Source organism: Musa acuminata, chromosome BXJ3-4, assembly GCF_036884655.1.
Source record: "Musa acuminata AAA Group cultivar baxijiao chromosome BXJ3-4, Cavendish_Baxijiao_AAA, whole genome shotgun sequence".
Lineage (NCBI taxonomy): Eukaryota > Viridiplantae > Streptophyta > Magnoliopsida > Zingiberales > Musaceae > Musa > Musa acuminata.
Window position 1 is genome coordinate 20,638,843 of NC_088352.1, and position 14,796 is coordinate 20,653,638.

The following is a 14,796-nucleotide window of genomic DNA, read 5'->3' on the forward strand; positions in this document are numbered from 1 at the left end:
ATCGCCTCTTTCGACCAGCTGGCCAGGGACTTTGAGCTTAACTTCCTGGCTCATGCCAAGCCGAAACCGTCGGTGGCGATGCTCCTCGGGCTCAACCAGAGGGAGGATGAGCCCCTCTCTCACTTTCTGAACCGCTTCACCACACAGATCCGCGGGCTATCTGATGCTCACCCTTCTTTGATGATGCAGGCATTCATGATGGGCCTGCGCCCTACCCGATTCTTTTGGTCCCTGGTGGAGCGACCCCCTACTTCGGTACTCGAAATGTTACAGCGTGCGAACCAGTACATCGCTGCCGAGGCATGGATGGTCGGGAAGCGTGACGAGCGCAAAAGGGTCAAGCCAGAGCAGCCCCAACAGCAACAGCCCGCCACCTCCCGGCGCAGGGCCGCCGCCCTCGACGATGCGGTACCTAGGCCCCCCCTTCCGGGCCTGAACTCCTCTCGGACCGAGATATTTCTCCATATTAAGGAGAAAGGCCTTCTCAAAGACCCCTACCCGATGAGGAGTCCGCGCGAGCTCGCGGACCGCTCCAAATACTGCCGTTTCCACCGACAGCCCGGTCACGACACCGAGGAGTGTCGGGAATTAAAAAGGCAAATTGAGGAGCTCATCCGCCGAGGACACCTCGGTTCATACCTCCGACCAGACAAGGAGCTCTCGCCACGCCCGGAGGGCCCCATCGAGCGACACATAGATGTCATAACCGGCGGGCCGGCGTCCGGAGGGAGTTCCGCGGCGGGTGGAAGGGCGTACGCCAGGGCATCCCGGACTGAGGACTCCAAACCCGAAAAAGGTCCCGAAGTCACCTTCCCGACCGAGGGATCCGAACTGGCCGAGCATGATGACGCACTGGTGATATCAGCCAGAATCGCCAACGCGCAAGTAAGAAGAATCATGGTCGACACTGGAAGCTCGGCCGATATACTTTATTGGGACGCCTTCCAAAAGCTCGGCCTGGTAAAGGAGAACATGAAGCCGGTATGCTCGACACTCACGGGGTTCACCGGCGCCTCAATCTCGTCACTAGGGGTCATCACCCTGCCCCTAACTCTGGGGACCTTCCCGAAGGCAAAAACGGTGATGACCTCCTTTCTGGTGGTCGACCTCCCCACAGCATACAACGCCATCCTAGGACGGCCGACCCTCAACAAGACCCGAGCCGTCATCTCAACTTACTATCAAACCATCAAGTTCCCGACCTACGATGGGGTCGGGGAAGTGGCGGGGAACTCCTGGGAGTCCAGGCGCTGCTACTTGACCGCTGTGTCATTAAACAAGAAAGCAAGGATCTAATCCCCGCTGGAAGACCCCCGGGAGGGAAAAAAACCAACCCCCCGCCCCGAGCCAAAGGAAGCCACTGTCGACTTGCCACTGGTCGAAGGAAGGCCCGATCAAATAGTCAAAATCGGGTCGGGACTCCCCGAAAAGGAACAACAACAGCTCGTCGGCCTTCTGCGAGTCAACGCCGACATCTTCGCTTGGACGCCGGCCGACCTAGCAGGAGTCCACCCGGAAGTCGCGCTGCACCACCTGAACATCTCGTCCGACGCCCGGCCGGTGAAACAGAGGCCCAGGCGGCAGGCCCCGGATCGGCAACTGGCCATCCGAGAAGAAGTAGACCGGCTTCTGACGGTCGGTTTCATAGAAGAGGCAAAGTACCCACAGTGGCTCTCCAATGTAGTCCTTGTCAAAAAACCTAATGGGAGCTGGCGTATGTGCGTTGACTACACCAGTCTCAACAATGCTTGCCCAAAAGATTGCTACCCCCTGCCAAAGATCGACCAGCTGGTCGACGCCACGGCCGGCCACGCCCGACTCTCGTTTATGGACGCCTTCTCCGGGTACAACCAGATCAGGATGGCACCCGAAGATCAAAAACATACAGCCTTCATCACCGAGCAAGGGATATATTTTTACAAAGTTATGCCGTTCGGGTTAAAAAACGCCGGGGCAACCTACCAGAGGACGGTGAACAAGATGTTCGCCCACCAGATCGGACGAAACATGGAGGTATATGTCGACGACATGATCGTAAAGAGCCGAACGGCGGAGGCTCATCCCTCCGACCTAGCAGAAACATTCGACACTCTGCGGAGGTTCGGCCTGCGCCTCAACCCCGCCAAGTGCGCCTTTGGTGTGACCTCGGGAAAATTCCTCGGATTCATCGTGCACGAGAGAGGGATTGACGCCAACCCGGAAAAGATACAGGCCATCATTGACATGCGGCCTCCTCGGACGATCAAAGACCTGCAGCGCCTTAACGGGAGGCTAGTCGCTTTATCGCGTTTCCTCTCCCGATCGGGAGATCGCTGCCACTCCTTTTTCGGGCCCTGAAGGATCCGAAGAACTTCCGATGGACGGCGGAATGCGAGACGGCCTTCGAGCAGATGAAGCTACATCTGGCCAGCCTCCCTCGACTCGCTTCGGTCTCCCCAGGGGAGAAGCTGAGTCTCTACCTTGCCGTCTCTTGGCACGCGGTCAGCTCAGTTCTAGTCAAAGAAATTTCCGGCGATCAACTACCGGTCTACTACGTCAGCCACATGCTGAGCGGACCAGAAGAACGCTACCCGCCGATCGAAAAGCTGGCGCTGGCGCTCGTCCTGTCGGCGCGGAAACTCCGCCCCTACTTCCAGGCCCACCCGATAGAGGTAATAACCGATCAGCCGCTTCGGCTTGTCCTGTCCAAATTCGATGTTGCAGGGCGTCTCCTCAAATGGGCAGTGGAGCTCGGCGAGCACGACATACAATACATACCTCGGACCGCCATCAAAGCCCAATCCGTGGCAGACTTCATTGCGGAGCTGACCCCGAATACCGACGAAGAACTCGAGCCGCTGCGCGACGCCTGGACCCTCCACGTAGACGGCTCGGCCAACGCGAAAGGCGCCGGCGCGGGTCTGGTGCTGACAACGCCTGACGGCCGCTCGATCGAGCGCTCCTTCCGCTTCGGATTCAGAGCCACCAACAACGAGGCGGAATACGAGGCTCTCCTGGCGGGGCTCCGGTTGGCACTGGAAATGCAGGTGACCGACATACGCGTCATCACCGACTCGCAGCTGGTGGCTAGGCAGCTCGATGGCGAATACGAGGCCCGGGACCCGACTATGGCGAAATACCTAGCACAGGTAAGAAGCCTGGCCGCCAAGTTCGCCCATTTTGAACTGTCGAATGTTCCCAGGAGCGAGAACCAGCGAGCCGACACCCTGGCTAAACTGGCGTCCGGCCCGTTCCCCTGGGCTCGACCCGAGACCGAAGAACTCCCCCGCCGAGCCATAGAGGTCGTCGCCACCGTCGCTCACGGCGCGCCGGCCACTTGGGTACAGGAGATGTTACGCTTCAAGCAGGACGGGACCCTGCCTGACGATACAACCACAGCTCGGCGCTTGCGTCGAACGCAGGCGTGGTACACCGAGGAAGGAGGACGGCTGTACAAACGGTCTTTCTCGCGCCCCCTGTTGCGCTGCCTCGAGCCTGTTAGGATCGAGAGCACTAAGAGGGGGGGGGGTGAATTAGTGCAGCGGAAATCTTACAGCGATTAAAAACCAAAAGCTGCGTTTGTTCAAAAACTATTATGATGCAAAAGCAAATTCTCAGTTTGTATCTAAGTGCAGTTTGCGTCTAAGCGCAGATTGCGTCTAAGCGCAGTTTTGCGTCTAAGCGCAGATTGCGTCTAAGCGCAGTTTTGCGTCTAAGCGCAGTTTTGCGTCTAAACTCAGATTTACGTCTAAATGCAGATTTACGTCTAAACGCAGATTTACGTCTAAACGCAGTTTTACGTCTAAACGTAGTTTTACGTCTAAATGCAGATTTACGTCTAAACGCAGATTTACGTCTAAACATAGTTTTACGTCTAAACGCAGATTTACGTCTAAACGCAGTTTTACGTCTAAACGTAGTTTTACGTCTAAACGCAGTTTTACGTCTAAACGCAGTTTTACGTCTAAACGCAGATTTACGTCTAAACGCAGTTAGACGCAGATTTACGTCTAAACTTTGAAACTCGTTTGTATACTCGCAGAAGGCAGTATGCAGTTGAAACCAAGACGTAAACGTAAACTGAAATCTGATGATTGAGCGAAGAAAGCCGATTTACGTCTGAATGCAGTTTTACGTCTAAATGTTGAAACTCGTTCGTAAAATCGTAGAGGACAGATTGCAGTTATTAATAGGATTAAAATGTAAGCGTAAACTGCAAGGAAGCTCGTTCGTAAAAGCACGGAAAACAGTTCTGCAGAATCAAACGTAAACGTAAACTGTAATGTATGAAAATACGAGTTTACGTCTGAAAGCAGATTTGGAAGAACAGCACTTAGAACTTGTTCGTGAAAGCGCAGAGAGCAGTAGTGATGAGGGAGGTTTGCAGTAATGATAAAGTGCTCGAAAGTAAACGCAAACCAGAGATTTAGAGTGGTTCGGTCAGCCTTGACCTACTCCACTTTTGGCTTCCTCCACCGATGAGGTTGCCGACGTCAACTAGGTGCCTTCCTTCAATGGGCGAAGGCCAAACTTCCCTCTTACAATTTCTCTCCTTTTGGCAGGCTTAGGAGACAACCTTTACAGACCTTTCTCTCCTCACTTTACAATTGAAAACTTGAAGAACAGAAGGAGGAGACTTAAAGGCTTTACAACACTTTTGAGCTCTTTAGATTCACAGAAAAGATCACGATTTCGGTATAGGTCTGTATCTTTTCAGTGCTGAATGGGTGGGGTATTTATAGGCCCCAACCCAATTCAAAATTCGAGCTCAAAACGATCAAATCGATCAAATCCCAGAATTCTGGGATCAGGCGGTTGCACCTCTCGACTGGAGAGGTGGCACCGCCTGGCAGAGCTCGAAGACTGAGCTCTGCCGATTGCTTCTCTCTGCCAGAGCTCGAAGACTGAGCTCGATGGTTGCATCACCTGGCAGAGCTCGAAGACTGAGCTTGGTGATTGCATCACCTGGCAGAGCTCGAAACAGAGCTCGGTGGTTGCCTCACCTGGCAGAGCTCCAAGCTGAGCTCAGGCTGATCCACCTCTCTGCCAAAGCTCGAAGACTGAGCTTGGTGAATGCATCACCTGGCAGAGCTCGAGACTGAGCTCAGGCTGATGCACCTCTCTGCCAGAGCTCGAAGACTGAGCTCGGTGGTTGTATCGCCTGGCAGAGCTCGGAACTTGAGCTCTGGCGGTGCAACCTCTTGGCTGGGGCGGTTGCACCTCCCAGCCTCGCAGCCCAGGCGGTTGCACCTCTCAACCCCCACAGCCCAGGCGGTTGCACCTCCTGGCTGGGGCGGTTGCACCTCTCAACCCCACAGCCCAGGCGGTTGCACCTCCTGGCTGGGGCGGTTGCACCTCCTGGTGCAATCAGGGTCCGAATGGTTCACTCCATTCGACCCACTTTGAATCTTTTCAGGGGCCCAATTGCCCCAAGATTAAGCTAATGGGGTCACCTCCCATTTTCATGCTTAATCATCATGCTAACTACGATTAACTCTAAGACAACTTCTGCAGCTTTGCTCCGATGCGTCAATCGCTTCTTCCGGCGAGTTTCCGGCCAACTTCCGTCGATCAACCGATAACCCTCGGTGATCCTTCTGCGGACATCCGGCATACTCCTGGACTTTGCGACGATCCACTTGGCGAGTTCCGACGAGCTTCGCTTGGCAAGCTTCTGGACTTCTCGGATCTGTTCTCTCTGAACCTCCGACGACCGTCCGAACTTTCGTCGAACTCTCGAACTCCCAACGTGATCATGATCTTGACTCCGGCGCAACTCCTGCTGCTTGTCTTACTCTCATCGTAGTTAATCCTGCACACTTATCTCAACACATAGATTAGATAACAAATGACAATTGACTTCATCATCAAAATCCGAGATTCAACAATCTCCCCCTTTTTGATGATGACAATCAATTGATAAAGGAGTTGTCCTTAACTCCCCCTATCTATATGCCATAGTTGAGATAAGTCAACCTTGAATCCAAGACCTAAGAATTCAAGTGACGTATTGATAAGTTAGATCAGTTAAACTTATCAATGCTCCCATCATGATGCCTATCATGATGTATCTCTTCAAGAATTATGTCAAGGCATGACATACATCATCAAGTTTGTATGATTGTGTTTGTAACCATTCATCATGTAATCATATAAAGCTACGAAGGACTTTTTACATGATGCTCACATTTGAGATTTTCTAGTAAGTTTGCATTTTCTTCACAATATCAACTCAAGATATGATGCAAACTATAGTACATGTTCACATATCTCTTGGTGATGCAAGGATGGCATAACATTGTTTATAGCATCACTCAACTATTTGCAATTATGACATAGATATGATTATGGCAGTTCAGCTATGACATAGTGTTTATCAATTCATATTTTTCTCCCCCTTTGTCATCAACAAAAAGCATGATAGCATTATCAAGCATATAAAGGAAGTCATGACACATATATCTCTTTATTGTTTTTTGCTTGACGGAGGAAAGTCATTTTCCAAAGAGTTTTCATAAGAGTGTACGGGAACATCCCATTTTTAGCATACAACCCGAAAAATGAACTTCTTACATGCATTTGGTTAAAAATATTTGTCACATAATTTGCAACATGTTATTTGATCAAGCGTTGTCAAGGCATGTAATAGTAATAACATTCGAAAAATAATTTTGATGTAGTAACACAATTATTTCAAGTGCAGCATTATATCATATTGCATAGCAGGATTTTTATTTCAGCAAGTGTAGCATTGCATCACATGGTAAGATATCAGCTCGTATGATGCACATTTTGTTTGATACATGGCATGATAGCAATCATATTAGCAATAGCAACCATATCAATGTCATACTGCTGACTTATCAACTTACATTGGTATGTTGCTTCATATTTTCAAGGCATAGGCTTTTAAACCTTTTTAGTTTCAGTGCAAAAACCGAGATAAACAACAAGAGATGTTTGCAAATATGCTTACACAGACAAAGATAACCATATCAGGGTAACATATGTACATCATATCAGGTAACCATAAGGACAAAGTCCTTCATGAATAACATAAGGAGTTTACAACATGTCATATCAAAAACATCAGATGTTTATACAAGCTTATTCATGAGGTGGAAGATTAAAGTGCCTAAGTAAAGAGTCAAATTGTCGATGGATTTGTTGTAGCTCGGTTAGGATTTGATCTTGTCGAAGTTCAAGCCGTTCTTGTCGTTGCTCAAATCGGTCCATCCGAATCCCAATATCTTCGATGGATGATGTGTGAGTTTGCTCAACCGGATGTGTTTCCTCAAAGGGACAGATTGGAGGAGAGTGGGTACTCCTAAAGACTGGGGTTTCCGGCTCTGGTTCAGGTTCAGGTTCAGGGGGATTAGTTCTTCTAGGCATTCTAACCCAGTTACCGTTTCTATAGTGACATCTTAGTCGGTGAAGTAGATTTTTGTTTATTATGCTGTATCTATCTGATTTCATTACTTCTTCTTCTAGTGGTATTTGAATGTCATAAGCTTTCATTATTCTAGTAATAATTCCACCATATGGGAGCATCATATCTTTCGTAGATAATTCCAACATGTTTTGTTGGATCAGATAGCCAAGACAAATGTCACGTTCTTTCATAATTAGGTACATAATTCCTAATTCCAATTGACTCACTTCATCATGATGGTATTGCTTAGGAAGAATTATACTAGTCATGATATGATGAAGTATCTTAGTGTTAAAGGGCATTAGATGTTCACAACTTTTAGGAATAGATTCTACGTTAGGATTGGCAAGGATTGTTCCTAAGGCTTCAACGTAGGATGTTTCAATAGTTTTTTCATCCCATGATCCTTTGAAGTAAAGTCCTATGCTTTTCATGGGAATACCTATCATATCACAAATGAATCTATCAGTGATTGAAATGTGTTGTCCTAAGAGATAGGTTGATATCCTTTCTTCATCATCTTTTTGCATGTTGTTATAAAACAATCTAACTAGTCTAGGATAAATGGGTTCGTTGATCTGCAAAATGGGAAGTAGATTTAGGTTTGCAAACCAATGGATAGTCTCTACATCTCTTAGTTCATTCAGATCTACGTATTTTCCCTTATTGATGCTTCTTAGTTCGAAGGAGAGAAATTTTTCAGCATGGTTTTTGGAATAAAAAAGAGTGAGATCAAACTCTTCTACTACTCTCCTCTTTCCCTTGTCCCTTGAGGATCTTCTAGATCCCATTACTACTGCTGTTTAGAGGGATGATGATGAGCTAAAGTAAATGAAGAACAAAACAGAATTTAAGAGCTTCTTAGAGAGTACCTTTGTGAAATCTTTAAGAGAAGGAAGGATTCTTGATGTTTTGCTCCGAAATAAGAGGTATTTGGAAGGCTTAGAGGAGTGAAATGGGAATGGAGGAGACTTGGAAGAGTAGAGGAGGAAATGGGGGTGAGTTGGGGTCGGTTCCTAAGCCGGCCCTAGCGTGATTTTAAAGATCAGAGCTGCTGGCGGTTGCACCTCTGGCTGGAGCGGTGCAACCTCTGGCAACCCGTGATGGCTGGAGGTGCAACCGCCAGCTGGAGAGGTGCCACCGCCTGCAGCAGGTGAGTTCTTAAGATGATTTGATTAGGGAGCCTTTGCCTTGAGGAGAGTTTCAGAGCAATTTGATGTTTGTTACATGATTTCGTATGAGTTTTTATTTAAGGAAGAAGCTCTTTGTAAGATAGATCTTTTAACGTGCGTACGTATGTTTGTTTGGTGTCCCTTTTAAGATCATGACATATTTAGTTTCTACAAGAATTTAATTCGTAGATGAACAGGTTTTGAAGATCAGGGAGGTATGTGAATTTGGATATGATATATTTCTAATTGTATCGTATTTGTGATTTCATAGCTTCCACTTGTTACTTAAGCGTTGCGAGTCCCATTTTGATTCTTGGTTTATGACGATTGAGAGTCAAGGAGCAGAACATTATTTCTTGCTCCGGCCTAGACTTTTAATGTTTTTATAGGAACGGATGATCTTTAGGAACCCATTTGCTTTTGGGTGCCTCATAAATAGATCTACATTTTCTATCATGTTGCATAGAGTTTATCATGGTTCCTTTAGGAACCCAAATTAATTTGTTTGGACTTATTTTCTTAAATGGACAACAATGTGTCTTGTGTCCAGATTTGCAACAAAAGTTGCACTTGGTTTGGTTTTGAACATGTAAGATGGGGCCTTTTACAAAGGTAGTTGGATTTCGGTGAGGACTCCTCACAAATCCAATCCCACTTCTTTTGGGAGCATGACCCTTGTTTGTAAGGATCATGTTTAATGACTTGCTACCAACCTCGAATTTCTTCAAGGTGTCCTTAAGCAGCAAGTTTTCTTTTTGTATAGTTTCTAAATCATGACATTTGATACATGAGTTTAAACTATCATGATGTTCGACTTTTAACTTATCAAACTCACAAGTAAGATTATCATGTACCCTTTTTAGCAACTTGTATTTTCTATTTATAACTTTGCATTCATCAAATAAATCATGGAAGGCATTTAATAATTCATCGAAAGATAAATCAGCATCTAATAAATCCGTTATCTCCTCTTCGATGGCCATAAAGGCGTAATGAGCAACTTGCTCGGTGTTGGATTCTTCTTCCTCGGATGCGCTCGAATCATCCCATGTTGCTTGGAGCGCCTTCTTCTTTGTTGTTCTTTTCTTGACTTGGGGACAATCACTTTTGTAATGTCCCGGCTTTTTACATTCATAGCAGATCACTTGGTCCTTCTTAGGTTCAAGTTTATTTTTCACATCGTTTTTAAACTTGTTTCTTTTGAAGAATTTTTTAAACTTTCTTGTCAAAAGTGCCAAGTCATCATCACAGTCCTCATCACTTGAGTTTTCTCTCAAGTGGCATTCAGAAGTTTTAAGTGCCATATCCTTCCTGTTCTTTGGAAGGATGTCTTCTTGCTCTTCATGAGCTTTGCAAGTCATTTCGTAGGTCATTAATGACCCGACTAGTTCTTCAAGAGGGAAATTTCGTAGATCTTTTGCCTCTTGAATGGCGGTGACTTTAGGATCCCAACTCTTAGGAAGGGATCTTAGTATCTTATTAACAAGCTCAAAATCCGAAAAGCTCTTTCCGAGTCCTTTTAGACCGTTGACGACATCCGTGAAACGGGTAAACATGTCGCCAATGGTTTCACTCGGTTTCATTCGGAAAAGTTCAAAAGAATGCAGCAACAGATTGATTTTTGACTCTTTCACTCGTGCCCTCGTGGGTCACTTCAAGTGTGTGCCAAATATCAAAAGCAGTTTCGCAAGTTGAAACACGATTAAACTCGTTTTTATCAAGTGCGCAAAATAAGGCATTCATAGCCTTTGCATTAAGAGCGAAAGCTTTCTTCTCCAAATCGTTCCAATCGATCATTGGAAGAGAAGATTTTGAAAATCCATTTTCAACAAGGTTCCACAGTTCAAAATCCATAGAAATAAGAAAGATCCTCATTCGGGTCTTCCAGTAAGTGTAGTCCGTTCCACTGAACATGGGTGGACGTGTAATTGAATGCCCCTCTTGGTTTCCGGCGTATGCCATCTCTCTTGGGTTTTAATTCTTTAGAGAGTTAACCTTGCTCTGATACCAATTGTTAGGATCGAGAGCACTAAGAGGGGGGGGTGAATTAGTGCAGCGGAAATCTTACAGCGATTAAAAACCAAAAGCTGCGTTTGTTCAAAAACTATTATGATGCAAAAGCAAATTCTCAGTTTGTATCTAAGTGCAGTTTGCGTCTAAGCGCAGATTGCGTCTAAGCGCAGTTTTGCGTCTAAGCGCAGATTGCGTCTAAGCGCAGTTTTGCGTCTAAGCGCAGTTTTGCGTCTAAACTCAGATTTACGTCTAAATGCAGATTTACGTCTAAACGCAGATTTACGTCTAAACGCAGTTTTACGTCTAAACGTAGTTTTACGTCTAAATGCAGATTTACGTCTAAACGCAGATTTACGTCTAAACGTAGTTTTACGTCTAAACGCAGATTTACGTCTAAACGCAGTTTTACGTCTAAACGTAGTTTTACGTCTAAACGCAGTTTTACGTCTAAACGCAGTTTTACGTCTAAACGCAGATTTACGTCTAAACGCAGTTAGACGCAGATTTACGTCTAAACTTTGAAACTCGTTTGTATACTCGCAGAAGGCAGTATGCAGTTGAAACCAAGACGTAAACGTAAACTGAAATCTGATGATTGAGCGAAGAAAGCCGATTTACGTCTGAATGCAGTTTTACGTCTAAATGTTGAAACTCGTTCGTAAAATCGTAGAGGACAGATTGCAGTTATTAATAGGATTAAAATGTAAGCGTAAACTGCAAGGAAGCTCGTTCGTAAAAGCACGGAAAACAGTTCTGCAGAATCAAACGTAAACGTAAACTGTAATGTATGAAAATACGAGTTTACGTCTGAAAGCAGATTTGGAAGAACAGCACTTAGAACTTGTTCGTGAAAGCGCAGAGAGCAGTAGTGATGAGGGAGGTTTACAGTAATGATAAAGTGCTCGAAAGTAAACGCAAACCAGAGATTTAGAGTGGTTCGGTCAGCCTTGACCTACTCCACTTTTGGCTTCCTCCACCGATGAGGTTGCCGACGTCAACTAGGTGCCTTCCTTCAATGGGCGAAGGCCAAACTTCCCTCTTACAATTTCTCTCCTTTTGGCAGGCTTAGGAGACAACCTTTACAGACCTTTCTCTCCTCACTTTACAATTGAAAACTTGAAGAACAGAAGGAGGAGACTTAAAGGCTTTACAACACTTTTGAGCTCTTTAGATTCACAGAAAAGATCACGATTTCGGTATAGGTCTGTATCTTTTCAGTGCTGAATGGGTGGGGTATTTATAGGCCCCAACCCAATTCAAAATTCGAGCTCAAAACGATCAAATCGATCAAATCCCAGAATTCTGGGATCAGGCGGTTGCACCTCTCGACTGGAGAGGTGGCACCGCCTGGCAGAGCTCGACTCGAAGACTGAGCTCTGCCGATTGCTTCTCTCTGCCAGAGCTCGAAGACTGAGCTCGATGGTTGCATCACCTGGCAGAGCTCGAAGACTGAGCTTGGTGATTGCATCACCTGGCAGAGCTCGAAACAGAGCTCGGTGGTTGCCTCACCTGGCAGAGCTCCAAGCTGAGCTCAGGCTGATCCACCTCTCTGCCAAAGCTCGAAGACTGAGCTTGGTGAATGCATCACCTGGCAGAGCTCGAGACTGAGCTCAGGCTGATGCACCTCTCTGCCAGAGCTCGAAGACTGAGCTCGGTGGTTGTATCGCCTGGCAGAGCTCGGAACTTGAGCTCTGGCGGTGCAACCTCTTGGCTGGGGCGGTTGCACCTCCCAGCCTCGCAGCCCAGGCGGTTGCACCTCTCAACCCCCACAGCCCAGGCGGTTGCACCTCCTGGCTGGGGCGGTTGCACCTCCTGGTGCAATCAGGGTCCGAATGGTTCACTCCATTCGACCCACTTTGAATCTTTTCAGGGGCCCAATTGCCCCAAGATTAAGCTAATGGGGTCACCTCCCATTTTCATGCTTAATCATCATGCTAACTACGATTAACTCTAAGACAACTTCTGCAGCTTTGCTCCGATGCGTCAATCGCTTCTTCCGGCGAGTTTCCGGCCAACTTCCGTCGATCAACCGATAACCCTCGGTGATCCTTCTGCGGACATCCGGCATACTCCTGGACTTTGCGACGATCCACTTGGCGAGTTCCGACGAGCTTCGCTTGGCAAGCTTCTGGACTTCTCGGATCTGTTCTCTCTGAACCTCCGACGACCGTCCGAACTTTCGTCGAACTCTCGAACTCCCAACGTGATCATGATCTTGACTCCGGCGCAACTCCTGCTGCTTGTCTTACTCTCATCGTAGTTAATCCTGCACACTTATCTCAACACATAGATTAGATAACAAATGACAATTGACTTCATCATCAAAATCCGAGATTCAACAATCTCCCCCTTTTTGATGATGACAATCAATTGATAAAGGAGTTGTCCTTAACTCCCCCTATCTATATGCCATAGTTGAGATAAGTCAACCTTGAATCCAAGACCTAAGAATTCAAGTGACGTATTGATAAGTTAGATCAGTTAAACTTATCAATGCTCCCATCATGATGCCTATCATGATGTATCTCTTCAAGAATTATGTCAAGGCATGACATACATCATCAAGTTTGTATGATTGTGTTTGTAACCATTCATCATGTAATCATATAAAGCTACGAAGGACTTTTTACATGATGCTCACATTTGAGATTTTCTAGTAAGTTTGCATTTTCTTCACAATATCAACTCAAGATATGATGCAAACTATAGTACATGTTCACATATCTCTTGGTGATGCAAGGATGGCATAACATTGTTTATAGCATCACTCAACTATTTGCAATTATGACATAGATATGATTATGGCAGTTCAGCTATGACATAGTGTTTATCAATTCATATTTTTCTCCCCCTTTGTCATCAACAAAAAGCATGATAGCATTATCAAGCATATAAAGGAAGTCATGACACATATATCTCTTTATTGTTTTTTGCTTGACGGAGGAAAGTCATTTTCCAAAGAGTTTTCATAAGAGTGTACGGGAACATCCCATTTTTAGCATACAACCCGAAAAATGAACTTCTTACATGCATTTGGTTAAAAATATTTGTCACATAATTTGCAACATGTTATTTGATCAAGCATTGTCAAGGCATGTAATAGTAATAACATTCGAAAAATAATTTTGATGTAGTAACACAATTATTTCAAGTGCAGCATTATATCATATTGCATAGCAGGATTTTTATTTCAGCAAGTGTAGCATTGCATCACATGGTAAGATATCAGCTCGTATGATGCACATTTTGTTTGATACATGGCATGATAGCAATCATATTAGCAATAGCAACCATATCAATGTCATACTGCTGACTTATCAACTTACATTGGTATGTTGCTTCATATTTTCAAGGCATAGGCTTTTAAACCTTTTTAGTTTCAGTGCAAAAACCGAGATAAACAACAAGAGATGTTTGCAAATATGCTTACACAGACAAAGATAACCATATCAGGGTAACATATGTACATCATATCAGGTAACCATAAGGACAAAGTCCTTCATGAATAACATAAGGAGTTTACAACATGTCATATCAAAAACATCAGATGTTTATACAAGCTTATTCATGAGGTGGAAGATTAAAGTGCCTAAGTAAAGAGTCAAATTGTCGATGGATTTGTTGTAGCTCGGTTAGGATTTGATCTTGTCGAAGTTCAAGCCGTTCTTGTCGTTGCTCAAATCGGTCCATCCGAATCCCAATATCTTCGATGGATGATGTGTGAGTTTGCTCAACCGGATGTGTTTCCTCAAAGGGACAGATTGGAGGAGAGTGGGTACTCCTAAAGACTGGGGTTTCCGGCTCTGGTTCAGGTTCAGGTTCAGGGGGATTAGTTCTTCTAGGCATTCTAACCCAGTTACCGTTTCTATAGTGACATCTTAGTCGGTGAAGTAGATTTTTGTTTATTATGCTGTATCTATCTGATTTCATTACTTCTTCTTCTAGTGGTATTTGAATGTCGTAAGCTTTCATTATTCTAGTAATAATTCCACCATATGGGAGCATCATATCTTTCGTAGATAATTCCAACATGTTTTGTTGGATCAGATAGCCAAGACAAATGTCACGTTCTTTCATAATTAGGTACATAATTCCTAATTCCAATTGACTCACTTCATCATGATGGTATTGCTTAGGAAGAATTATACTAGTCATGATATGATGAAGTATCTTAGTGTTAAAGGGCATTAGATGTTCACA

At 45.4% G+C, this 14,796-nt stretch overlaps 1 protein-coding gene across 1 annotated transcript; it reads left to right on the plus strand.

Moving 5' to 3' along the window:
- Positions 1 to 2,390: 2,390 nt before the first annotated feature.
- Positions 2,391 to 3,542, plus strand: LOC135636365 (uncharacterized). Its single transcript, XM_065148054.1, has one exon. The coding sequence runs from the start codon at positions 2,391 to 2,393 to the stop codon at positions 3,540 to 3,542; it is 1,152 nt and encodes a 383-aa protein (XP_065004126.1).
- Positions 3,543 to 14,796: the final 11,254 nt, after the last annotated feature.